This window comes from Grus americana, chromosome Z, assembly GCF_028858705.1.
Source record: "Grus americana isolate bGruAme1 chromosome Z, bGruAme1.mat, whole genome shotgun sequence".
In the NCBI taxonomy this organism is placed as follows: domain Eukaryota; kingdom Metazoa; phylum Chordata; class Aves; order Gruiformes; family Gruidae; genus Grus; species Grus americana.
The window spans coordinates 12,278,126-12,302,495 of record NC_072891.1 but is presented as its reverse complement, the minus strand read 5'-3'; the positions used below and the strand labels follow the sequence as shown (position 1 = coordinate 12,302,495).

Here is a 24,370-nt window from a genome sequence, read left to right as displayed (position 1 = left end):
GCTTTTAATTAACTTTTCCTTATGATATACTTTCTGCCCAAATTTGGCAGTTAGCCTCACAGTGTTTCACAGTAGTCTGCATAGGAAATGTTGCTATCAGAACTTAAACATTTGTGGAAGAAAACAGCAAAAAACTTTCAGGTAATTTAATATTTCTGTGAGAATAATTCTTAAATTCTGCAAACTGGGGAAGTGCCCCTTGCTTAAAATCCAACTTTAAGAAATAGTCTAACTAATGTAAAGCTGCGATTAGCAATTACAATTTTACCGTAATTCTTTGCTTATGTCTCATGAATGTTTTATTTCTAGGTTTCTTCAGTCCTTAAAAACAATAATTAGCAGAGAGGTGAAATATTTACTGTCAAAGTATCATTCAGCTACTCCCATAGGTATGTTCCTAACCAGGTTTTTCTCTCCCTAGACTATGATGTGTGTGCCGAAGCTCCTTGCGAACAGCAGTGCACAGATAACTTTGGGCGAGTCTTATGCACTTGCTACCCTGGGTACCGCTATGATCGGGAGAGGCACAGGAACAGAGAGAAGCCTTACTGCCTGGGTGGGTAGAAGTGTGTGTTGAGCTCGTCTCTCGTTAATGATGTTATCCTACTCCCTCAGGCCTTTTAGGAGTCAGTTTAGATCTGAAACCTTTCTTATTCTCTTTACTATTACAGAATAAATGTGGTTTTAACTATGTGAAAAATTTGGATCCCAGAAATAAGAGATCTAAATCCCCTTGAAATTATTAGAAGGTAGTACCTAAACCAAGACATATGTACCCAAACACTTTGAAGTGTTGGGCTGATGCAATTTTCCCTTTATTAATTCCTTTTGCAGGTTTTGAGCCATATTTGGGTTTTTGGCCTGGGACGAGGGACATGATTCTAACAGTAACCCTCAAAGCAGTACAACCAGGCCTAATTATGAAAATAAATCCTTGGGGTTTGAGGCGAGGCACTGGCACAGGTTTCCCAGAGAAGCTGTGGATGCCCCATCCCTGGAAGTGTTCAAGACCAGGCTGGATGGGGCTTTGGGCAACGTGGTCTAGTGGAGGGTGTCCCTGCCCATGGCAGGGGGGTTGGAACTAGATGGTCTTTGAGGTCCCTTCCAACCCAAACCATTCTGTAATTCTATGATTCAGATGGCCAGTATCTAATTCAGGACACATGATTTACATGTGGTCCTTGTGTGGCTAGTTCTGCCCTGCGTGGTTTGCTGTGCCGGGGAGCCAAGGTTCACAAGATCAAGCTTTGCTTGTGAGCTTTTCAATGCAAAGGAATGGTCAAGTGATGTTCACCAATAAAATGCCAGGTATGTTAATAATAATAGTGCAGTTTGCACAGAGCTCCAGGCCAAAGCACCAGCAGTGCTACAATTACTCATTTATTTAACCGCAAAATCTCCCAATACCTTTAAAGGAATTCTTTTACTGTATTTGAGGTCTGAAACCTCCAGCTTTAGGACATTTTCAACTCTTGCTCCTCTCCAGATATCGACGAGTGTGCCACGAGCAATGGAACGCTGTGCTCTCAGATCTGTGTCAACACCATGGGCAGCTACCGGTGCGAGTGTCACGAAGGCTATACCCGGGAGGAGGATGGCAAGACATGCACCAAAGGAGATAAAGGTATGTGCTAGTGGGGGGTAAAGGTCTGGGCCAAAGGGACATCTGAAGGGTTGATCAGTCCTAAAGAGGAACTGCTCCCTATGCCACACTTGGAGTCTGAAGGTGGGATGTAGGTGGTGCCCCTGGAGAGGCCGGGTTGCTCACTGGGCACCCGAACACCTGTGGAGCGGTCCTGCCGCACGCTCTCCTCCCCAGTTTATGAGCTGCACACACACAGCAGTAGTCACATCTATAAAGAAAGAGCACAAGTACACTGAAGGATGTGGAAAGCATCTCCCCCTGGAGAGGCAGAGTGGCTGAACAGTGAAACTTGCTGTTATAGCTTCAGTTAGACCATTTCTGCTTGATCCAACTGCTAAAAACCATACGTTGCTCCCATACCAACCTGGATTATACCTAGTTTGCAGTCCAGAGCTCAGCAGACACAGGAAGAAAAAAAAAAAATGCCAGATGCTGGCATATATAAGCCTTCATTAATTTCATCTGTTAATTACATTAATTTCAGTGAGTTTAATTTGTATTTACATGCCGATATCTGAGATTAGCAAATGGCCCTGGGCTGGGTGGTTAGAGCCTCTGGGCACTCAGACACTCAGAAAAGGTGTGCCTGGGAATTCCACACACCTCTCAAGCATTGCTTAAATCAATTGCTAAATCATGTTGAGTAACGCTGAATTCTGCTGATCTGCAATTAGTTTGTGTGTCTCGTGACTGCAGTCAGATTTTTTTTCTTTTTTTTTAATGAAAGTAATACATGATGGGAAAGGGGTAAAAGTGAGGGCTTGTTCTTGCTTTTCACTCTTGGTTTCAAAGTATGTATGTGTGCTGTTTAGAAATTATTTTAAAGTTTTTGACCTCATCCCAGTTATTAAATTACAGCATTTAGAGTACTGCAAATTAAATACTGATATGACAATTTAAAAAGAAGAGGGGAAGAGAAAAAACTGTCCTCTGGAAAAGAAAAAAAAAACCCCTCTTTTGATGAATGGCAATTTACCATAGATTCAACAATTAATGCCTGAACACATGTATCATTGGGTGCTCCAAATCCCACTGGATAGCCAGAGCAATTTATTATTTTGATTTTCCTCTGAAAATTTGTAATTGGAGCCACTCCATTAACTTTAATTGTTCCTTGTAGTTTTCAAATTATTTTTTTTTCCTTATAAGTGAGGAGAGGAGGGCTATCAAAAGGGAAAGAGGTATAACCTACATAATCCCTTTGCAAATAATTTTTTTAGTTAACTTTTCCTCTGGGTAGCTCAGATTTTCTGACACGGTGATGTCCGAGGCATTCAGAATAACCAACCATTCAAAATATTGAAGGCTATGGAAATAATTCTAATATTAGAAAAACACATTTTTACACTGAATGTACATGGCACATAAAAATGTCAATTCCAGTAGTTAATCTGGAATGAAATACGCACCGTTTCTGAAGACATTTCCCAAATCAGCTGTGTGAAGCAGAGAAGGACACTTTCTGCTCTGTTACCCACCCCGTACTCCAAGTTAATGTTACTAATTGCCAGACCTCTGGTACAAATGAAAGCGGAGTTGGCCATCGCGATGTCACAGGGCTTGCGTCCGTAACTCACCGGGGAGAAACTCAAGGTTTTCGGCAGCCGCGGGGAATGCGCTGTAGCGACGCACCACCCCGTGGCCAGCCCCAGCCCTGCACCGCCCCGGAGAGCGCCCCATCCGCGCTGCAAGTGCTTCTTAACCAGCAGAGGGTTGGCTTTTCATGGTAGCTGGAACACTTAAATTTGATTTTAAAATTTAGTGTGAGAGACGTGAAAACACAAGTATCCCTTCTCCAACTTTCACCATGTTGCATGTTTAGTGGGGGATTATTATTCACGTTTTCATTATGCCATGCCTGAAGGCTGCAATCCGGGCACTTTTTTGGCTCTGTAAGCGGGCTTGACTGAGAGCTTTGGGTTTGTGAGTGGGGCACAAGATTAGGGAGCATTTTTCCTGCATATGCAGTCATGTTGCATTTGACAGAAACAATACAGCTACCCACGCTGAAGTAGGCAGATGAAACCATCTCAGCAGACTGAGCCCAGATAATACAACACAGATGATCAACTCAACAGTCTCCATGTGAAGATCGCCTGCGGCACAGCTCCCCGCAGAGCTCTCCCCCGCCAGCATCTCCTTCTCTTCCAGCATCCACAAGACAGAATCTTCGAGCACACGCAAAGAAAACACATTGCTCTGCCGAGCAGCTCTCTTATCGATAGGCACCATGGGGCTTACCCGGTGCCTCGCTGAGATGAAAGGACCCCTGTCACGACAGTAACGTCATGCGTGAGCTGGACTTCATGCTTTGCAAAGCCTTCATAAAATGGGGTTGGTTTAAGCCTTTTATGAAATCATTTTAGTTTCCTGGTGTAGGTGTGTGCAATGGAAATAGGCTATGCGAGTGCCTTGCTGATCAAACTGACCGTGGTAGATGACCTTTGTATCTGCACCATGCGTGGGTGGCTCCATCTAATTGCTTCCTGACCCCTCTGGCCTGTCCTAGGTGGCTTCTGGCTTTATCCATGCTTTATTCTGGCTTTATTCATGGTTTTTATCCATGATACAGGATCAGATGGGGGTAGAGCGAATGTTTGATGGATGACTCCTTCCCCGGGCAAATCGTCACCTCTGTCTGGTATGAGTTAGGGGGATTCCACCACTCTCCTGGGATACAGCTCACGCTTGCTTATGTGATGCTGTTCGACTTCTTCCTCTGACAAGTCAATCCAACTGGATTTGCAGAAATCTCACTGGTATGATATTTCCCAAACATTAGCTGACACCCCTCACCCTGTTCATCTCCGTGGATTGTTACAACCCCGTTTTATCTATGCTTGTCAGCCCATGTACCACATCCTTCTGGAAGATAAACTGGATTTTATAATGAAACATGAGGCCAAATTCACCGCTTCTTAATCTGCACGTAATTCCACCGATTCTAGTGGGACTGCCTTAGGTTTCAGATAGCCAAGGCTCTGGCAGTTTCTCCTTATGACTCTCTGTTGCTTTCAGCAACATTTCTGAATACAATGTGTGCATGTTATGAGGGAACTCATTTGGTAAGATAGCTATTAAAAGAGATTTTGGTTAAAACTAGTATCAAACCCAAACTTTATTGGAGTTTGGTAAAAAAGGCGTTTTGTTCCAATGACTCTATATTTGTGCATCTGTAAATCCTACACGGGTCCAAAAATGGACATGTCAAAACACTGATTTTTTAAAGGAAGCTGAAAAATTGGAGAGGGAGGAATTCCATGAGGGAGCCACAATACTGAGTTGTGGTCAAGAGAAAACTTACCTTATAGAAATATCAAAAGGTGTCTTGATTACAGCATATCAATTCCTTGTTAAGGGAAAAAGCCCTGTGTGCTGCAGATGCTTTGATCTAACAGAGAAGGACTTATGGGCAAAGAGGCTTTGGAAGAAGTCAAAGACAAAATGATTAGCATTAGAAATACAGCAGTGAGGAAACTAGCGGATGCTGTGTATTCGGGTTTCTTCATACAAAGGCTGGAGTCCCTCTGGGACGTGTGTCTTGTAGCCAGCATAGCTGCAATTCAGTGAAATTCTATTATATGTTTCGTAGAGCTCATTGGAAAATGCCAAGTAGTATCTTTTGTCCTTAAATCTTTTAGCCATCTAAACACCATACAGACAGCTGTTCAGGTATTACCAGGCTGTGTGCAATCAGAAAGGGCTGGGAAGAGCAGCGTGCTTACTGCGATAAAAATGCTAAGTATGATAAAGAGGAATATCATGGGGTATTGTAATGCCAAAGAACTGCAGGTGAGAGAACAGGCAATTGATGAGTGGGGAAAACCCCCAAGCTTTTGCCTCCTAACGTTCATAAAACCACAGGATGGTTTGGGTTAGAAGCGACCTTAAAGTTCACCTAGTTCCAACCCCCCTGCCATGGGCAGGGACACCCTCCACTAGACCACGTTGCCCAAAGCTCCATCCAACCTGACCTTGAACACTGCCAGGGATGGGGCATCCACAGCTTCTCTGGGCAACCTGTGCCAGGGCCTCACCACCCTCACAGTAAAGAATTTCTTCCTAACATCTAATCTAAATCGACCCTCCTTCAGCTTAAACCCATTGCCCCTTGTCCTGTCACTACACTCCCTGATAAACAGTCCCTCTCCAGCTTTCCTGTAGGCCCCTTCAGGTACTGGAAAGCCACAATTAGATCTCCCCAGAGCCTTCTCTTCTCCAGGCTGAACAACCCCAACTCTCTCAGCCTGTCCTCAGAGGAGAGGTGCTCCAGCCCTCTGATCAGCTTCATGGCCTGCTCTGGACTCGCTCCAACAGCTCCATGTCTCTGCTGTACTGGGGCCCCCAGAGCTGGACGCAGTACTCCAGGTGGGGTCTCACAAGACCACAGTAGAGGGGCAGGATCACCTACCTCGACCTGCTGGTCACACTTCTTGTGATGCAGCCCAGGACACGGTTGGCTTTCTGGGCTGTGAGCACACATTGCCGGCTCATGTTGAACTTCTCATCTACCAGCTTCTGATCAGTTCAGCACTAATACCAATGTCTTAGAGCTGCTGGTCATTCCAGAATCTTGCCCTTGCAGCCCTCACCTACCTGATTAGGAGATAAGAGAAGTAAACCTTGAATCATAGAATACCAGTTTGGAAGGGACCTCAAGGATCATCAGGTCCAATCTTTCTTGGCACAAGCATGGTCTAGACAAGATGGGCCAGCACCCTGTCCAGCTGAACCTTAAAAATGTCCAGTGTTGGGGAATCCACTGCTTCCCTGGGGAGATTATTCCAATGGCTGATTGTTCTCACTGTGAAAAAATTTCCCCTTGTGTCCAATTGGAATCTCCCCAGGAGTAACTTGCACCTTTTACCCCTCATCTTCTCCATGTGACTCCTTGTAAAAAGGGAGTCTCCACCTTCTTTGTAGCCACCTTTTAAGTCCTGGAGCATGGTGATGAGGTCTCCCCTACACCTTCTTTTCTCAAGGCTGAACAAACCCAGTTCTCTCAGCCCTTCCTCACATGGCAGGCTTCCCAGTCCTTTGATCATCCTGGCGCCCCTCCTCTGAACCCTCTCCAGCCTGTCCACATCTTTTTCGTACAGCGTGGACCAAAACTGAGCACAGTATTCCAGCTGTGACCTGACAAGCACTGAGCAGGGTGGGATGACGACTTCTTTATCTCTGCTGGTGATGCCCTTGTTGATGCAACCCAGCACCCTGTTGGCTTTCTTGTTGTCCACCAGGACCCCCAGGTCCCTTTCCACAGAGCTTCTCCCCAGCCATGTGGATGCCAGTCTGTGCTGCACTCCTGGATTGTCTTCTAAAAACAAGCATATCTACATGGCATTATATCCAATGGACTAAATGTACTGAAAATCAATTTTTCCTAAATTTGTGCAATGGCTGTCTATAGATGACCATCTGATGGGTGCAGTGTTCCTTATTGGACCCTGCAAACATTTAAAGTCACTTACCACATAATATATTTAGTATTAGAAAGTTCCATTTTTATTTAAAATGATGCAGATGTTTTCAAAATCATTACACATTTCTGAAAAGATGAAGGACATTAAAGTGTATGTCCAAGTGAGAAGTATAATACAACAGCTAAGCACATTGTAGTTGATCCTTTTTGAAGATTTTGGCTTTAACCAGGAGCACCTGCAGAGTTTTCCCATTACAGGACATGCTCTGAATGGTCAGTGTGCAAATGCATCCAATAACCCTTCCAGGTAACATCATACAAGGCCACACATCATATGCAGGGACGCAATGCACTTGGTGCTTCTCAATGACTATATGTGAAAGAAAAAAAAGCTCACGTAAAGTTTGCCAGTATGTGTCACCACGTGTTTTGAAAACTTCATTTCTCTTTAGGCAGACATCTGTTAAAACAGTGCTTGTTTGTTTGCGATGCAGAAGTGCTTCACTGTGTATGAGAATGGGAAAAGGACAAAAAATAACATTTGTGATATCTCTTACAGTTTGAATCATTTAATGGATTCCTGAAAAGATCCCATTCATGCATAGTATGAACAGGTGTGACCCTTTCTCTTGTGTGGATTTAAATCCCTGTCATTAATCTCAATCCCCATCTCTGCTCAGGCTGATTCCATCACATGGAGGAATAACCAGCAATGATAAAGAGCAGTTTGTGCAAAGTGAATGAAATGACCGTATTGTGAGGGATTTTACTGTAATTTATAGCATATGAAAATTTGCCCTTCAGGGGACTGTAAATCAGTTCAGATCAATAGGGTTAAGTCTACCCTACACACAAAGATAAAAGAAGGGGTGTAAACTTTTTCAGGTATTAAAAAAAGAAGTTCTTCGGGGACTGTTAACTGGAAACAGCTGCTTTAAAAATGAGCTCAGACCTGTCCCTGCGAAGTTTTTCAGCGTTACATAGCAATTCATAGTCAAAGCATTAATAACAGCAAGAGTCTCTCTTCACAGTCTGGGGAAATGTAACAGCCTTCAAGCTGCTTTTGCAATCACTTTATGAATTTCTTTGCTTTGGATCTTTATGTTTGTATTGGAAACTGCTTTCTTTCAGCTGGGCTTCCTGAGAAATCTGAAAATGTGGCGAAATCAGGGACATGCTGTGCCTCTTGTAAGGAATTTCATCAAATAAAGCAGACGGTTTTACAACTGAAGCAGAAGGTATGAGCATTCATCAATCATGTCTTTACCAGACCTGCATGTTTTATGACAACTGAGGTTAAATTTAAGCGTTTGGAGCTGTCACTGCCACGTGGTTCTTGTGCCCATAAAGATGATAGCAACATATTTTTAAATCATCTAGGAATAGCATCTCTTTCTCCTACTTCTGTATTGCTTGTAAGCAGATTGCTGACCAAGCTTGTGGACCTGTGTTACCAATCTTACGGTAACAGAGTCTGGCAAACACCCATCCCAGTCTGAGCCCAGGTTTCTTGGCAATCTGCGCTGGCCGCAGCTTTTCATTCATTCTGAATGCACAGGGTTTTGGACTTGATCCACCTTTAGTGTATGCAAGTGCAAGACATTATGCAGATGCAGGAATGTGAGAGAACATGATTTTGCATTAATAGGGTGCTGATAAAGGATTCTTGCCAAATAGGAGGTGTATGGCTAGACAAAAACATCACTAGCAGATACGTTACCTTTGATTTAAAAAAAAACAAACCAACAAACCACAAACAAAAAACAAACAACAAAACAAAACCCCAAACCCCAAACCCTCAGCCCCAACCTTTTTTGTTTTCACCTGTGTCCTTGCAAGTAGAGAATAATGCATTTGAAAACTTCCCCTGGCCTTTAATTGTTTCTATATGTGGCCTCCTTTTGCAGTTGGGTAGGACTGAAATAACCCAGAGATCCAGCCCAGGATTTGGAAAGCCACCTGCAGGGTGCAGGTGTAATGCCTTATTCTGGTGACATCTGTTTCGAACATTCAGGTTCTCTGAAATGGAAATGTTCTGCAGGAATATTCTCAGCAATGCATGTTGACGAGCTGTAATTATTTCACCCAGGGTGCTCATTTAATTTCATTGTGTCAAAACACAATTTGGTATATTCACTTGTTGCATTTGATATTATTCATTCAGTGTAATTTATATTAGGAAGAAAGAAATCTGGTTCACTAAAATTAAATACACAGGTTTGAGATGCTCTTTGTCACAAAAACCTGAAGATGTCATGTTTTCCTCCTGAATCTGTATGAAGACAAGTGTGGAAGTGACAGAATTTCATGTGTGATGGAAATTGTGGTTTCCAAACAAACAGTAGCAAGCAGGTTAAAAAAGGATTTTGAGTGGCTGTTTGTCCAGCCGCAGTCTGTGATGCTGAGCAGGCTCGCACTGACTCCCAGGGAGGGATCTGAGGTCACACTGTTGGCCAAGTTGTTTCCTGCAAGAACTGGTGGAAACCAATAGCCTGAATTAATGGAAGTTTGCTGTGTCTAACTTCCACGTTAGGCACCTGTGTTCAAAACTCAGTCCTGGAAAGCTAACGCCATCTATACCTGTCGCTGTGGGCACTTGTACAGTAGCTGTGGCCAAACTAAGCAACTCACTCTTGCCTTATAGCTAAGTATTGTCACGGTCCATAGACTAAATTTCCCCCAAGTATCTTCCTAGCAGGACTTGATATATCTGGCATCCTCAGAGGGACCCCACTGGGTTGTGCCTCACACAGAGCTGGAGGAGATGGTCCCCTGGTACCCTCAGCATTTTTTAACCCACAGAGAGGAGAGCTTTTGTCCATGCTGAGAGGAGATCTGACCTCATGCTGCTTCTCTGCCCAGGGAGACATGAACTCTTGTGTTTCATCAGCCACTCCCCATTACCAAGTTCTTCTGGGGAGGACCTCTTTCAATATGTGGTCGAAGCTGTTCTGTTTTGCACAGAAAAATTCATTTCTGTCTGCCAGAGAGGCAGTTTATGGGAATGAGTCTTCAGTCTTGTGGTTAAGGCTTTCAGATACTATGAACTTTACGCAAAGTTATGTTTAGCAGAAGAGCCTGTGAAGGATCCAGTCCAGTGAACCCTACAACTGGGAATTGGGGTATGCTTCTGGAAGTGGGAAGTCTGGGTTTGTGTCTCCTTAGGAAAGGACAGGAGTGAACTCAAGTCCTGCTACCTCTGCTGATGGCAGCAATACCGTTCTGGAGGATTACAACATCCATTCCAGATCCAGGACAGAATGGTTCTAGGATCAGGAACAGAAAGTCACCTTGCATGGTCATCCATTGGGATGCACTGTCCCAGTAGACTTGGGGGCTGTGGGCAGTCCTAGGTTGATCTCAGACCTTGCCAGAAGGAAGAAGAGTGGAAAGCTGAAAAGCTAGGGGAATGATATCTGGACATGCTGACACACAGCCAACAATTTTTTTAAAAATCAAGTAATCTGGATCCTATTGCACAGATGTGTTTAAACATCTTAATTAGAAAGCCATGTTCCACATCACTCCTGTCAAGCACTGTCAAAGTTGTCTAAACCACAGATCTCCTAGAAACTACCCAAAACTCCAGATGCAGCATGCAACACAACATATTGGATTCTTGTTTCTAGTGCTGTCTTTCTTTAAAATTTACCCTTGCTACTATTTGCATGCACATGGAAAAAAAAAAAATCCAAGAGACATTAAGATTTGGAGCTGCAGATGGAGAAAGCCAAGGCGACTCTGGACCAGGATTCTGGTTCAGTTAAGAGAAATAGAAATTAGGCCAATGAGTATAGCCAATCCCTAAGAGGATGTGAGTCAACATCAAAAACACATGGTTTGGCCTCAGTGTATGTAGCAACCATTTTCTGGCCAGAAGATATCAAAGAGCAGTGAGCTAGACCAGAGCCTGGGTGTTTGGCACTCCTAGTGTATGCCTCAAGTCCAGATGACTCAGTGGGGAAGCATGTGTAGATGCTTTCACAGCAGCTATATGATTTTTTTTTTTTTTTTAACTTACTAAGTTGCTAGAACAGCCTTGCTGGCAGGAACAAGTCAATATTTAAGCAACAGAAAAGAATACACTTCCAAATCCTCTTCATAATGAGTCTTTACCACTAAATGCACCTTTTTACTCCAGCCTGGCCATTTGCAATATAACCTGAAAAGTGTTCACGGCAGGGTCTATATACTAAGTGACATCTAAGTGACTAAGTGACTGCGTCCAGCTGTGTGGGCCCCAGTACAGGAGAGACATGGAGCTGTTGGAGAGAGTCCAGAGGAGGCCACGAAGCTGATCAGAGGACTGGAGCACCTCTCCTGCGAGGACAGGCTGAGAGAGTTGGGGTTGTTCAGGCTGGAGAAAAGGCGGCTCTGGGGAGATCTAATTGCAGCTTTCCAGTACCTGAAGGGGCCTACAGGAAAGCTGGAGAGGGACTGTTTATCAGGGAGTGTAGTGACAGGACAAGGGGGAATGGGTTCAAGCTGAAGGAGGGTCGATTTAGATTAGATGTTAGAAAGAAATTCTTTACTGTGAGAGTGGTGAGGTACTGGAACAGGTTGCCCAGAGAGGTTGTGGAGGCCCATCCCTGGAAGACCGGGTTGGATGAGGCTTTGGGCAACGTGGTCTAGTGGAGGGTGTCCCTGCCCATGGCAGCGGGGTTGGAACTAGATGATCTTTGAGGTCCCTTCCATCCAAAACCATTCTATGATTCTGTGATCTATTTATCAGCTGGTATAACAATAAATCAGCTGGGATAACAATAAATCAGAAATTTAAGTACAAGCTCTAAAGAGAACAGCAATTAATCTGTCACTCAACTGTGGCCACTCCTAAGGAGAAACACTCACTGATGACAGGGTGGTGCAGTCGACATGCTGGAGGGAAGAGATGCCATCCAGAGGGACCTTGACAGGCTTGAGAGGTGGGCCGTGTGAACTGCATGAAGTTCAACAAGGCCAAGTGCAAAGGAGGTTGTAGCGAGGTGGGGGTTGGTCTCTTCTCCCAAGTAACAAGTGATAGGACAAGAGGAAATGGCCTCAGGTTGCGCCAGGGGAGGTTTAGATTGGATATTAGGAAAAATTTCTTCACCAAAAGGGTTGTTAATCACTGGAACAGGCTGCCCAGGGAAGTGGTGGAGTCACCATCCCTGGAGGTATTTAAAAGACATGTAGATGTGGTGCTTAGGGACACAGTTTAGTGGTGGACTTGGCAGTGCTAGGTTAATGGCTAATGATCTTAAAGGCCTTTTCCAACCTAAACAATACTATGATTCTATGACACTGAAAGTATTCTCACAAAAACTGCCCCAAAATTATAATGCTCTCAGGTAGTCACAGGATTTAATTCTGTGTGTCAGTTTTAGCATGGCAGTGTTGGCACTGCAGAGCCCTTAGTTGATTTCTGTCTCATAATGAAATTTTTGCAGCATGATGGCAACCTTCCATTCGTTCCAGACAGGACCCTTCTCTGGACAGGGTGGACACACCTCTGGGAAACAAAACTTTGCAGTGTGCTGACAAGAGACAGTCAGTGGACCTCCTCATGCTGGTCCCCAGCCAATGTGGCTATGAGACCTCCCCAGCTACTGAATTTTCCTCTTCCGCCCCAGATGTAAGGTGCTGTGACTCACGGAGTAGCCCTTTATCTTCAGCAGTCCCATGCTTTGGTCCATGCTGCAATGGCTGGGATGTTGGCTGAGAAAGCTGCAGGGTCACTGGTAAACAAAGCAGATGTTTTTCTTTGGAAAACCAAAGATGCCAGCCAAAGGGCACCCCATTTTCTCTGTGAGCAGATTCATAGGAGCAAGCATATAAGAAACACCCTGTGGGGCTTCTGTGAAGTGCCGACCTCATCCAGCCACTGATTCCTGTGGGGATGGAGTGAATCTACCACATTCTTCTAAGACTGACATCATGTCGCTTAATTTGCCTTTACTGCAGTCATCTTGTCTTTGGAACAGCAATGCTCTCCAAAACCTAAGTTACAAATGGCTGATAAATCCTTGTATTCCTGTCATCATATTTTGAATTCCAGTCTGAAAAATGCAAATGGTGTTTCAGCAGTGCCACCAGAAACTGTCTCAGCATTTCTAACTTTTTTTTCCTCACTTTTGCTTCCTTCAGAACTGTTCTGTGCATCCAACCCCAAACTGCAAGCAGCACCAGTTGCCCTTAAAGTGCATTCCTTAACTAATGACTTGTTTGCCAAAAAAAATTTGCCCAGTTATAGCATGTACTGCAAGTGCATAGCATTATTTTTTTTTTCTGTGTGTTACAAACATTAGCTTTGCACTAAGGGCAGAAGGGTGTATATCAAATAATTACTGAAACAAGTAGGAGTCTTGAGAACAGTCCAGTGCAGGGAATTCCAAATAGCTGACTAAAAGCATTGTCAGATAGCAGGAGTCATCACATACTGTATTTAAGGCAGCTTTCCTATGCAAATGTTGCAGAGTCCAGCATCAAATTATCCAGTGAGCCAAATTCATTCAGGGAGCAATGAAGCTGATCCAGGGATAGATCTGCCCTGGTATTGCTCATATTGCTCTTCAGTTCTGTTTGGCAAAGCAAAAAAAGAAATCTTCACGTCCATACTTGAAAAGAATCAAGTTAGCCAGCTTAGGAATAACTACCGTCATAGGCTTCAACACAGTCACATTTTTTTCTGATTTCACTGAAGTATTTAAATATGCTGTTTGTCCACATGAAAGCTTAACTAAGAATGTAATGTGAATAAATTATGATGAAGAGCTTACAGTGATTTTTGGTTTTGGCAGGTTGCTTTGCTACCAAATAATGCTGCTGATCTTAGCAAGCAGATCACTGGTGAAAAAGTGCTTGCCTCTAATGCATATATCCCTGGCCCCCCAGGCCAGCCTGGCCAACAAGGCCCTCCAGGTAAGATACAGACCAGAGGGATGTGAATGTGCATCAGTGCCATGAGTAAAAATGAAAAACTTTGATCTTTCAGTGTGACAGGATTTCATGTGTTTCACATTTTGATTGTTGTTATTGTTATATTTGAGTTTGTGCTAAATTTTAAAAGAAAAGCTTTCTGGTTGTTATGGTGAGCCTCTGCCAACTGTCTAACATCATCCATTTTGTCTTAGTCTCCATGTGTTTCTTGGCATGCAAGCTGTGTTTGTCCTGTATGTGTTAAATTTCTCCTTCTCCCTGGGATATCTCACCTGCTTCAGTTGTCATTTCCTGTATTTTAACTCTGTCTTAAAACACTCTGCATATCATTTCAGGAATACCTATTGCCTTACCTCATTGTCATAACTAGAGCACAAAATGTGCTTTCAGTTTGCAGGGGTTTGTGCCAACTGTTTTATTTTTCCTTGTCTGGTTTTGCAAGGATTCATTTGTTGGTTTTATGTGTGTTCCAGATTCAAAGGAATCTGAAAAGAAAACCAAAACTGCACCCACACCTGCTTTGCTAAGGTATAGGTTAAAACAATGAGAAAAGCAGAGAGTTCCCAAAGCTTTCACTTAAGCCAGACACCTTGCAATCTGTAGCCGGCGACACTAAAAATTTTGCAAACTCTGTTGAGTGCAGATCTAATTTTGGGTTAGCAGTAAATCCAAGGAATTTTAGCACTGTGCTGGGTTTCAGGAATATTTTTACAGAGGACTAGCAGATACTTCTTACAAGGTTTGATTTACTCCCTACTGAATCGCCTCCGCATTCATCCCCACTTTTGCAGTCTTGCTTTGGTTTTTGAGTCTTTATCCCATTTTCTTGGAGGATGAGTATTTTCAGTCTTCAGTATATCATAAGTGCAAGGACAATGTGGTTAGAGATTCTGCGTCAGACTCTGACCTGTGCAGTGCGCTGTCTTGCAATCTCTCTAAGGTAGGCCTGATGCCGCAGGTCTTCCACCGGGTCTCCCCATGACTGAGCTGTCCAAGGTACTGTAGGTCCATCGCTGTTCACCTCCGTCTCCCTGCCCTCAGCCACAGTGCGGGTGGGTCTTCAGGAGGAGTCCAAGAGGTTCATCACTGAACTTGATTTTACTCCTTTTGAAAACCCTAGTTGTACATATTCTGTCCTGCTGAACCCTTTTTACTCTCTTTCATTTCCTATGTGTTTCACATGCCTTCAGTATGAAGAAAAGTGGTTTTCCCTCCAATTATAAAGCAATTCAACTAGTGACACTTCGATGGTCTTTATTCTGTGCAAATATTGTTTCAGGTGCCTGATTTTCTGTTTTTCTTTTCATAGTGTTTCTCTTGAACTAAACATATAGTTTATTTACTGTGTGCTTCCTAAAACCTCACATTCTGTGCTGAACCAGCTGAACCTGAAAAGAAAATAAAACAAAATGGAAGAACAGAGTCTTTCTTGCCCCTACCATACTGGGAAAAAGAGAGGTGCAACCCACCACTGTAAAAGGGCTTGTTTCTGTGCCAGTCATGTAGATGCCTTTGACCCAACATGCCCATGAGTTTTCCAAGGCTTTCTTTTTATGAGATGTTTCTGAGATGCGACTCGTTCTTTTCTTCTTTGTGTGAAAATAAGGCATTTCTGCTTTTCTTTTCATTCCCAGTCTGTGACCTTAACTATATGGCATTTGCATTCTTGGCTTCTTTCTATTCACAAGGTTTAATTGTTTTGTGAACATATCTTGTAGGTGCTGTGACAAGGAGTAATGTTGTCTCAACTGACTGCTGTGTTGGTTGTATTTTTGTGGATTTGGGTGTGTTAAGGCAACCAGTCCATTGGGTGGTTCAAAAAATGGTCAGTCCCCACTGCTCACACTGATGAAGTGTCCTGAAGGCTTTTCCTGGCAGGTAACCTTTGCTGTCAATTGCAGGGGCTCCAGGACCGAAAGGGAGTCAAGGAATTCCTGGGTCACCTGGACCTCCCGGACAGCCAGGCCCTCGTGGCTCAATGGGACCTATGGGCCCATCTCCAGACATATCACATATTAAGCAGGGCAGACGGGGCCCCGTGGTTAGTATTCTCATCTCCTGTCATGCATTGCGCAATTGCCCTCAGCTCCACAACTTCTCACATCCTTGTGAACACTTTCTTTTCTCTTGCAGGGCCCACCAGGAGCCCCGGGGAGAGATGGCAGCAAGGTGAGGAGAGGTACCATTTTCCATAACGTGGGCAACATGCACATGTGAAGTGCAGGCTCACTAGAGAGACCCTCTACACACTTGTAGTCCCACCCTTTTACCATCTCATTTCCTTTGCTAAGCTGAAAATATCCTCTTCTCCCATCCCGTCATGTCTTCCTTCTGGTATTTTGTGCTCGGCATTCCTTAAGTCTTGCAAATAGGCCTGCAGGCTATCTATCAAGCAGCCTCCTTCCCTTTCTCTGCAGTTCTTTTGGCTTTTCCATGAAGAAACGTTGATGCTTTAGCCCATTTCATTGGATTGCTCTTTTGTGATATTCTCCTGTTAACTGGTTTGCTTGTTACTGTCTAGGAGAAATATCAGAAGTGCCCAGCTCTGCTCCCATTAGAATCAGCGGCAATTTCCTTGCATTCCTCCTTCACTTTTTTTTCTTTTTCTGAGCAAGCGTAAGCTGATGATTCTTGATCTGGAAACAGTAAGTAAGGCAGTCTGCAGAGGCAAACTGTGGTTTTTTTTGTTTCCTTCAGTCACAACAAACTAACTGAGGTGGTATTGATTACAGGGGGAGCGAGGCGCACCAGGACCAAAGGGGATACCTGTAAGTAGTGCTCACGAGAGGGATTTCCACAGGAGTGATGTTGACTACTAACAGGATCAGCCCAAAGGAAAAAAAAAAAACAAACCCTCTCCTGTGTCAGGAGCACAGTGAAAAATAGTCTACATGCACATAAAATGTTATTGGAAAGAAATTACCTGTTTTTTTCTGAGTGTTTTTGCCTACACACCTCTTCCCTTGCTGGGTGTGATGCTGAAGGCAGTAAGTGCACCTCTGCCCCGCAATAGCGGTGGGACATCCTCAGAAGGCAGAGCATGAGATCCCATGCAGAGTGCTAGTTAGTACAGCTCAGCCACTGCTCCTGATGGGAGTTTGATCCCTGGAACCTTTTAAAATCCTGCCCCTTGTCTCTCTCTGGGATTTGGGAAGCCATAGGCTTTGAGCAAGTCATCAGGAGAAAGATTAGTATTTACAATCCATTTTCAGGTGAAATTGTTTAAAGTTATTTCTTACAGGTTTTTTTTTTTTTCATTAGTGGAATGGCTTTTTAAGAGTGTGTCCAGTAGGGTGTCCTCAGTATTAACAGTGTACTTTGTAAAGTCACATGAAAGAAATGATGATTTTCTAAAATCAGACAAAATCAGATGGATAATCTCTGCATTGTAATAACCAATATATTTAGTAAGCGATGGACAGCAGCAGGGTTACCATACTGAAAAGATAACTTTCAGATATCAGCATTCTTGAGAAATTTTTTTAAATAAATAATAATTATTGATTAATTAGTCACTCTAAGAATGTAATTTCTATCAGTTTAATAAGAAGGAACAGAGGGAACCAAGATTTATCTCTTCTGTTCCCATGAGGTGTCTCCTCTTAGGAAGCAAATACAGCAGAGGAATTGTTAAGTATTAAAAGGGCTGAACATCTTGTGAATGTAGGCTCTGTCTGCAAAAACATTTGCTTTCTTTTGAAAATTGTTTCCTGAGCAGGTTGATTTAAAAAGAGACCATTCACTTTTGGCAGTTGATATGAAGCAGTATTTTACTGAGTTACTGCTGCATGAGTAATTATATCAACCTATTTGAAAACTGTAATAGTGAAGTGGATTATTATTTATGACCGTGCCATGTGACTTCAGGGCCCACCAGGTTCATTTGATTTCCTATTGCTGATGATGGCAGACATCAGAAATGACATCGCTGAGCTGCAAGAGAGAGTGTTTGGACACAGGACTCATTCATCAACAGAGGAGTTTCCATTACCTCAGGAATTTACAAACTATCATGACACAGTAGATTTTGGATCTGGAGAAGACTACAAACCACGGGCAGCACCCAGAGAGTCCAGGATACAGAAGGCAGCCCATCCTTAGCTACACCTACTGAAAAATAGAGCCCCTTTAGAGTTCTTCAATATAAAAATGCACTGACAACATAAAATATATATATATATATATTATTTCCCAGTTTTCTTTCTGCTTTTTCCCAACCATGCTGCCTGTACTGTAGCTTTCATGGTAGCCTCCTTGCAGTAATTCCATACCATTGAGCCTGCACTGTGCATTCTACCTAGGCTACCAAAAAAACCTTCTTAGTATATAATATGATTAAGGCATGCTCTAGCTAATGGCACAGACCACAACATTTCATCTGCCTACCTTGCATTCTATGTCCAAATGACCCAGTACCCAAATTTGGCCAGGGGGTAGCTGAACATCATCCCCAAATGACAGCAATAATGAAAACCTTGGTCCGCAGTTACTTTATACATGTAAATGCATTGTACCACTGAATTTAAGTCTCCAGCTACAGTCCCCAGGCTCAGGAGGGTGTGAAAAGTAGATCCCTGTTTCACAACAGAGGACAGCTGTAAGTGAAATGTCTTCTTCTATTATGGTCCACCATGGCAGAAAAAGGCAAAAAAAAAAAAAAAAGCACTGATACAAGGGTGCTGCTTGTTGATCTGGAAATTATTTGGCTTTGTGTTGCTAGAGTATCATTCAAAGAGAGTAGAAAAGATGGGTTCATCCTAAACTAACACTATTTTTCCCTTACCATTCTCCCACTGCTCAGTGCGAAGGCCAGTTCCCTTCCTCAACAGACACATGCTGTATACCTTACACAAAGATGAACAGGAGAAAAGGGGATATATAAAGCAGGAAAACCAAGCATAAGTGAATCACGTGGGCTTATTGGCAAGTACAAAATCAATCCCAGCCTTGCAGAAAGAGTCAGATTCTGACCTCCTGTAGGTGCAGGTCTTCCCTGGTGAAATGCTGAAGTCCAAGCGAATCTGAGACTGGAGAGAGGCCTCATGTTTGCAAAGAGCTTCCGTTTTGTTCCTCTGCTGCGTGAGAGCAACCTATATGTCATTCACAGAACTGGAACACAGAGTTGCGGTGTATTTGGCTGGGTATATGAGGAGTATGAGTAGGTGCAGGAGTGCACATGACAAGACATTTCAACTGGTATGATGGCTAAGGTGAGGTACTGCACATGGGATCCTAGATTTGTGAAGAGGGATGAAAGGGAGTGCCCTTTTTTTACACTGGAAAATTGGATGCACAAGTTAGACCATACCTCATGGATGACGTACATTACAGTTTCTTTTGGATTACCACAGCTGCTGAGGACTTTGCCATGCTCAGAAGATAAAGGAGTATATTAAGCACAAAGCTTCAACGTTGTATCTGCATAGCTGCTACTTCTACAGTATGTTTAGTGCTGGGTCATGTCCATGTTACATATGCAAAGAAAAACTTCTTGTTGTCCCATGTTTTTCAGGGCTTGCATGTTCCAACAGAATAAATACAGGTAAAAACATAAGCAGGCCCTTTTCAGACAACCCACAAAGGTTTGGATTCCCTTCCATATTCTCTGGGCCAAAAGATAGTTGGTGTTATCCCTACACTACTGGTACAGGTCATGTTGTATCAACAGCTGGCTGTCTAGACCTTTCGTATCTTTTGTGTATTACGTTAAGAGGATGTGTTCCTTCCTGTAATTGCTTCCCAACTGCTCGCTATCACTATGCCACAAGCAAGGGCATTAGCTTTAAGAACATTAATGTTCTGTATTCCTCTTCACGTTGTATGTGTATCAATATTTACAAAGCAATGACTAAGTCACTGGGATAGCTTAGAAAAAATGATAGTGCTCTTACCCTGTGGTCTTTGGGCTTCCCCTCTGGGAGGAGCTCTGCCAGCAGCTCCAGATCCAAGTGCTCTTGTGAAGCAGGTAATAAGGAAATCAGTGAGATTTGGGGAAGGAACTTGTGGCTAAAAGAGGGATGGTCTTATACACAGCAGGCTGAAAGAAACCTCTTAATACAGCGTGAACTGAGGCATTTATATCTTACTTTCTTACTTTCAAGCAACTAGGCATAAGTAACATCATTCATGAATATGCAACTTTAAGTAAATTTGTTAAATATCAAATGTTATGTTTGTATCTCTTGCAAATTATGTAACTCTTGCATGTGTTTACCACCACACTCCATCACCTGCTGGATCAGGTTGATTCCCACTATAGAATTAGTAGCTGCAGGTTTTTTGACCATCAGATACTGAATAATGAGTTAGATGAGTCCCTTCCTACTTATCACCTAAATTTGACTGCCCCCTGACCACAAGAAGATGTGTTCTAAAAAAGGCACTCATTTTAGTGCTAACCTCTGCTTTTCCAAATATAAACAAATACCAAATGAGAAGTTCCTACAGTTTGACCATCAGATTCCAGGATAGGTGACAATTTACCCTGCTGTGCATAAGTATCCAGGGAAGGGAAATTCTGAGACTGAACCGGAAAAGTAGATAAAATACATGCCTCCCTGTAAGTGCAGAAAGCTGTCCTACAGAATCATGAACATAAAACATGGCACGTGTTTGCTTGCCTTTCTGAATGGAAACCTCAATAACTTCCGTTTCTGGAGCCTGCATTGTTAGTTTTCACAGCCCAGAGCTGAGTTTTCCAACAGACGTGCTTACTCCATTAAAAAAGGTGAAGGAAAATGCTCCTTGGGTTTGTCCCTGTGCTTCACCCTCCTGTTTCCAGACTCACTGCCCCAAAGCAGGGCCGAGTCCCAGCAGCAAGGAGGGGACCTGATGGTAAGGACAAGCCCACTCCAGAAGGCACACGGATTTCCCCAGCAGGGAGAGCCCCTCGGAGCACAGCTGGCTGGGAAGGTTCAGCCTTCTGTCTGCATCCAACTAAGTTCTTTGCATAGACCTTTCTCATTTTATTTCTGATTAATTGTATGGTAACTTTGATAACACATGGTATCAGAAGTATTCCATTAAGGTTTCTGGATAAACACATACAGACACTCAGAAAAGTAACATTTTCTTCAGCATACCCAAAGTTTTATAAAGCCAGACTAGAGGACTCATATCCAATTTTAAGCTTGGTTACCAGGGAGCCATGGAAGCCATGACCTTGTAAATTATTTATTACTCTGTGGCCCCAAAAATAACACCCCCCCAAGAATCCAAAACAAGGATATAGAAACATCTACACTCATGCCTAGTTTCATTACTAGGCTCCTGCACATGACAACCTTGTTTCATATAAATACTATGTATAATTTTATTAGAAAGAAATATTATTTTGATGTTAAGACATCAAGTTATAAGCAGAAGGATAATAAAGAGTTTGTTATTTTATTAATATTAGAAATATATTTAATGGAAACATTTGCAAGAGTGTGTAGTTATGGCAAAATGCTGATTGTTAATGGGTTTAACAAAATTGTAAAGCTGGGAAAATGTTTTCTTTCAATACTGTGCCAAGTACATACAAGATTAGTCTTTCCTGCAAAGCTGGAATACTGACACAGAAGAATTCCTATGTAGTCAGGTTAAACCAGGAAAAGGAGAGGAAAATTGATTTTAAATGGAACTAAGGTAATCCCTGGAGTTATTGTTGGTATTACAGCTTGAATAACCTTTTTCCTAGAAGTATTTCAGAGTCATCAAGCCCTAGAAAAGCAATAAAAGATGGGGGTGGGGTCCAAGAAATTGTTAATTTCACATTAAAATCCGTATGTTTGTTCCTATTACACATTCCAATAACTATACTGTTCACTTTATTTATATATGAAATACTAAAATGTGTATAAAATGATTGTGATTTTATGATGTATTCATAATAACAAAGATATTTTTTCTTACACTGTTGGTAGCTGCTTTTGTTACACGTCCTTTCTCTGAAATACCGAAATGTTGGCTGGAAGAGACAAGTAGCAGGAAACCTCCTTGTGCTGCCTTTTAGCATCTTGCTTGGAGCTGAACCATACACACCTCCAGGAGCAGAGCCAAGGGGGCACGAGCTCTTGCAGTATCAGGCAGGTTTCTGTCTTTGTGGAACTAACGCACGCACGCACCCACCTCCACGATTAGGATGGCGGTTCCAGCACCCCACGAGGGCTGCATGACACTGGGCTCAGCAGCCTTACCGCACGCTGCCATCCCGTGCAGCTTCTGCACAGCCCGGGGATGTGATACGGGGGTCCGGTGCTCCTGTGGCATCCCGCCACCGGTTCTGGGGAAAAAGGGGGAATAAGACAAAGGCCCTGGTAGGCCTCGCCTGCCCTTCGCGCCTGGCTGAGCTCCTCCCCGCAGCCCCAGCAGCATCCTGTGAGGTCGGTGTCCCACCACCGCGCCCCAGCTGCGGTCAGGGGCAGCAGGGAGGCCGACCACTCTCCTTCCTCCCCTCAGAGCCCACCCTGCCTGCCACGGCCTCGCTCCGAGAGCAACCCCAATGCCGCGGAGACAGCCACGAGGCCGTTCCACCGCCGGGCTGGCTGCGGCGGGACAGGACCCCACCGCTGCGGGAGATGGCGGCGGGCCCCGCGGGGCCGCGGAACTACACCTCCCGGCATGCCGCGCGGCTCGCCCTCGCCCAGGATGCCCCCCAGCGGCGAGCCGACGCCATTGCGCCTGCGCACTGTGGACGTCACTGCCATGCGGCGAATACGTCCGCGGGAGGCCGGGGAGCCAGCTGGGCCCTTTCTGCCGGGCCGAGCCCGGCTTCCCCGCCTCATTCAGACCTCTCGGACGCGGCTCCGGGATCCTCTCCCTGCCGAGCCCGGCGGCGGCCCTCTCACTGTCTCAGTGCAGCAGCTGTGTGTCGTGCCAGCGGGTGGGGCGAACTACAACTCCCGGCGTGCTGCGCGGCGCGCAGGGACTGCCGGGAGGTGCCTCCCATGGTGCCCCGCGGCGGCGGCGGCTGGGGCGGGCGGGCGGCGAGATGAGGCTGTCGGTGGCCAGCGCCATCTCGCACGGGCGCGTGCACCGGCGGTTGGGGCTGGGCCCGCGCTCGCGCCTCGACCTGCTGCGCAACCTGGTGACGGCGCTGGTGCGGCATGAGCGCATCGAGGCGCCCTGGGCGCGCGCCGACGAGATGCAGGGTTACGCCGAGCGGGTGAGCAGCCGGGCCCGACCGGGCGGGGCGGAGGTTGCGGACGGTAAGGGCGCCTAACGGCTCTGCCAACTTCCTCCCCGCAGCTCATCGAGTACGCCAAGCTGGGGGACACCAACGAGCGCGCCATGCGCATGGCGAATTTCTGGCTGACGGTAAGTACCCTCTCCCAAATCCCTCGCTGCCCCCCCCCCCCCGCCGCAGCCCCGATGGTGGAGCTGACCGTGCTGCCCCGCAGGAGAAGGACCTCATCCACAAGCTGTTCAAGGTGCTGGCGCCCCGGTTCCAGCCCCACCCCGGCAGCTACACCCGCCTGCTGCATATCCCCAACCGGGATGGCCTTGACCGCGCCAAAATGGCGGTCATCGAGCTCAAGGGGAACCCCTTCCCACCACTCATCCGCCCGCGCCGTGACACCGAGAAGACGCTGCTCAACCAGCTCCTGAAGGGCTACCGGGAGGACATGCAGCAGGCAGCAGCCCTGCAGGCTCCCGAGGGCACCCCTGTTTAGGTATCCCCCTCTGCCCGGGCACGGGGCTTGGTGTGAGCTGCTCGTGCAGCGGCCAGCTTGTTGCTGTCCCAGAGCACAGGAGTGGAAGATGTCCCAGGAGGTCTGAAGGTTGATTACTAACTTTGAATTGCCATGACGGGGGCACAAGCTTACTGTTTACTTGCTTCTTCCTGTGGTTTGAATACAGACTCAGCAAGAGAAGGAAATCAAGCTGGGAGCCCTAATGGTTGATACTCTCTGTGTAAATAAACTCTGTTCAGAAAGTGAGTTTGCTTCTATTTGGATTATATTCCTATGCACGTGAGTTAGTAACTTACTCTGGCAAAGACCATGTTTGTTGCATCTTCTGGTCCAACAGCCCTGCTCTCTGGGGAAGCACCTCCACTGTGACAGAGCTACACTGTTTTCTAGAAGCTAGTGTACAGCCTTTCAGGGCAGGAAATTAAGTGAAGAATCAAATTAGTTTTGCTATTTCAGAAGCACTGAATGCAAACAGGATGGTAGCGTTGAGTTAAGTTGTAAAAGAGGCAGTAGCAAAGGGACTTGTGTTATCATGAGGCAATGTGGGCAGGAATAATAGTCATCTCTACAGAGCTTGGTAGGCGCCTCAGGTGTAGGGTTGCAAGAAATCTCTGTATTACCCTGTTTGAACAAAAATGGGATAGTAGCACAACTTCTTCAGAGAGTGATATACCTACAGAGAGATAAGAAACTTGGATTTTAAGTACA

At 44.8% G+C, this 24,370-nt stretch overlaps 2 protein-coding genes across 3 annotated transcripts in view; both read left to right on the top strand.

Annotated features, from left to right (window-relative positions):
- The window catches only part of CCBE1 (collagen and calcium binding EGF domains 1), a 102,067-nt gene extending 80,188 nt beyond the window's left edge, over positions 1-21,879 (top strand). The window contains exons 4-11 of one of the 2 annotated variants that reach the window (XM_054811171.1): positions 422-556; positions 1,487-1,624; positions 8,199-8,305; positions 13,847-13,967; positions 15,887-16,026; positions 16,119-16,154; positions 16,718-16,753; positions 17,853-21,879. In XM_054811171.1, coding sequence (XP_054667146.1) covers positions 422-556; positions 1,487-1,624; positions 8,199-8,305; positions 13,847-13,967; positions 15,887-16,026; positions 16,119-16,154; positions 16,718-16,753; positions 17,853-18,086 — 947 coding nt within the window. In that variant the 3' untranslated portion in view covers positions 18,087-21,879. The remainder of the gene's footprint in view (positions 1-421; positions 557-1,486; positions 1,625-8,198; positions 8,306-13,846; positions 13,968-15,886; positions 16,027-16,118; positions 16,155-16,717; positions 16,754-17,852) is intronic. The other variant, XM_054811172.1, reaches the window with a different exon arrangement.
- Positions 21,880-22,908: 1,029 nt separating this feature from the next.
- On the top strand, positions 22,909-23,908 carry MRPL17 (mitochondrial ribosomal protein L17). The gene is made up of 3 exons (XM_054810582.1): positions 22,909-23,133; positions 23,217-23,285; positions 23,369-23,908. Exons 1-3 carry the CDS (start codon positions 22,960-22,962, stop codon positions 23,639-23,641), a joined length of 516 nt encoding a protein of 171 aa, XP_054666557.1. The 5' UTR covers positions 22,909-22,959; the 3' UTR covers positions 23,642-23,908.
- The last annotated feature ends 462 nt before the right edge of the window (positions 23,909-24,370 follow it).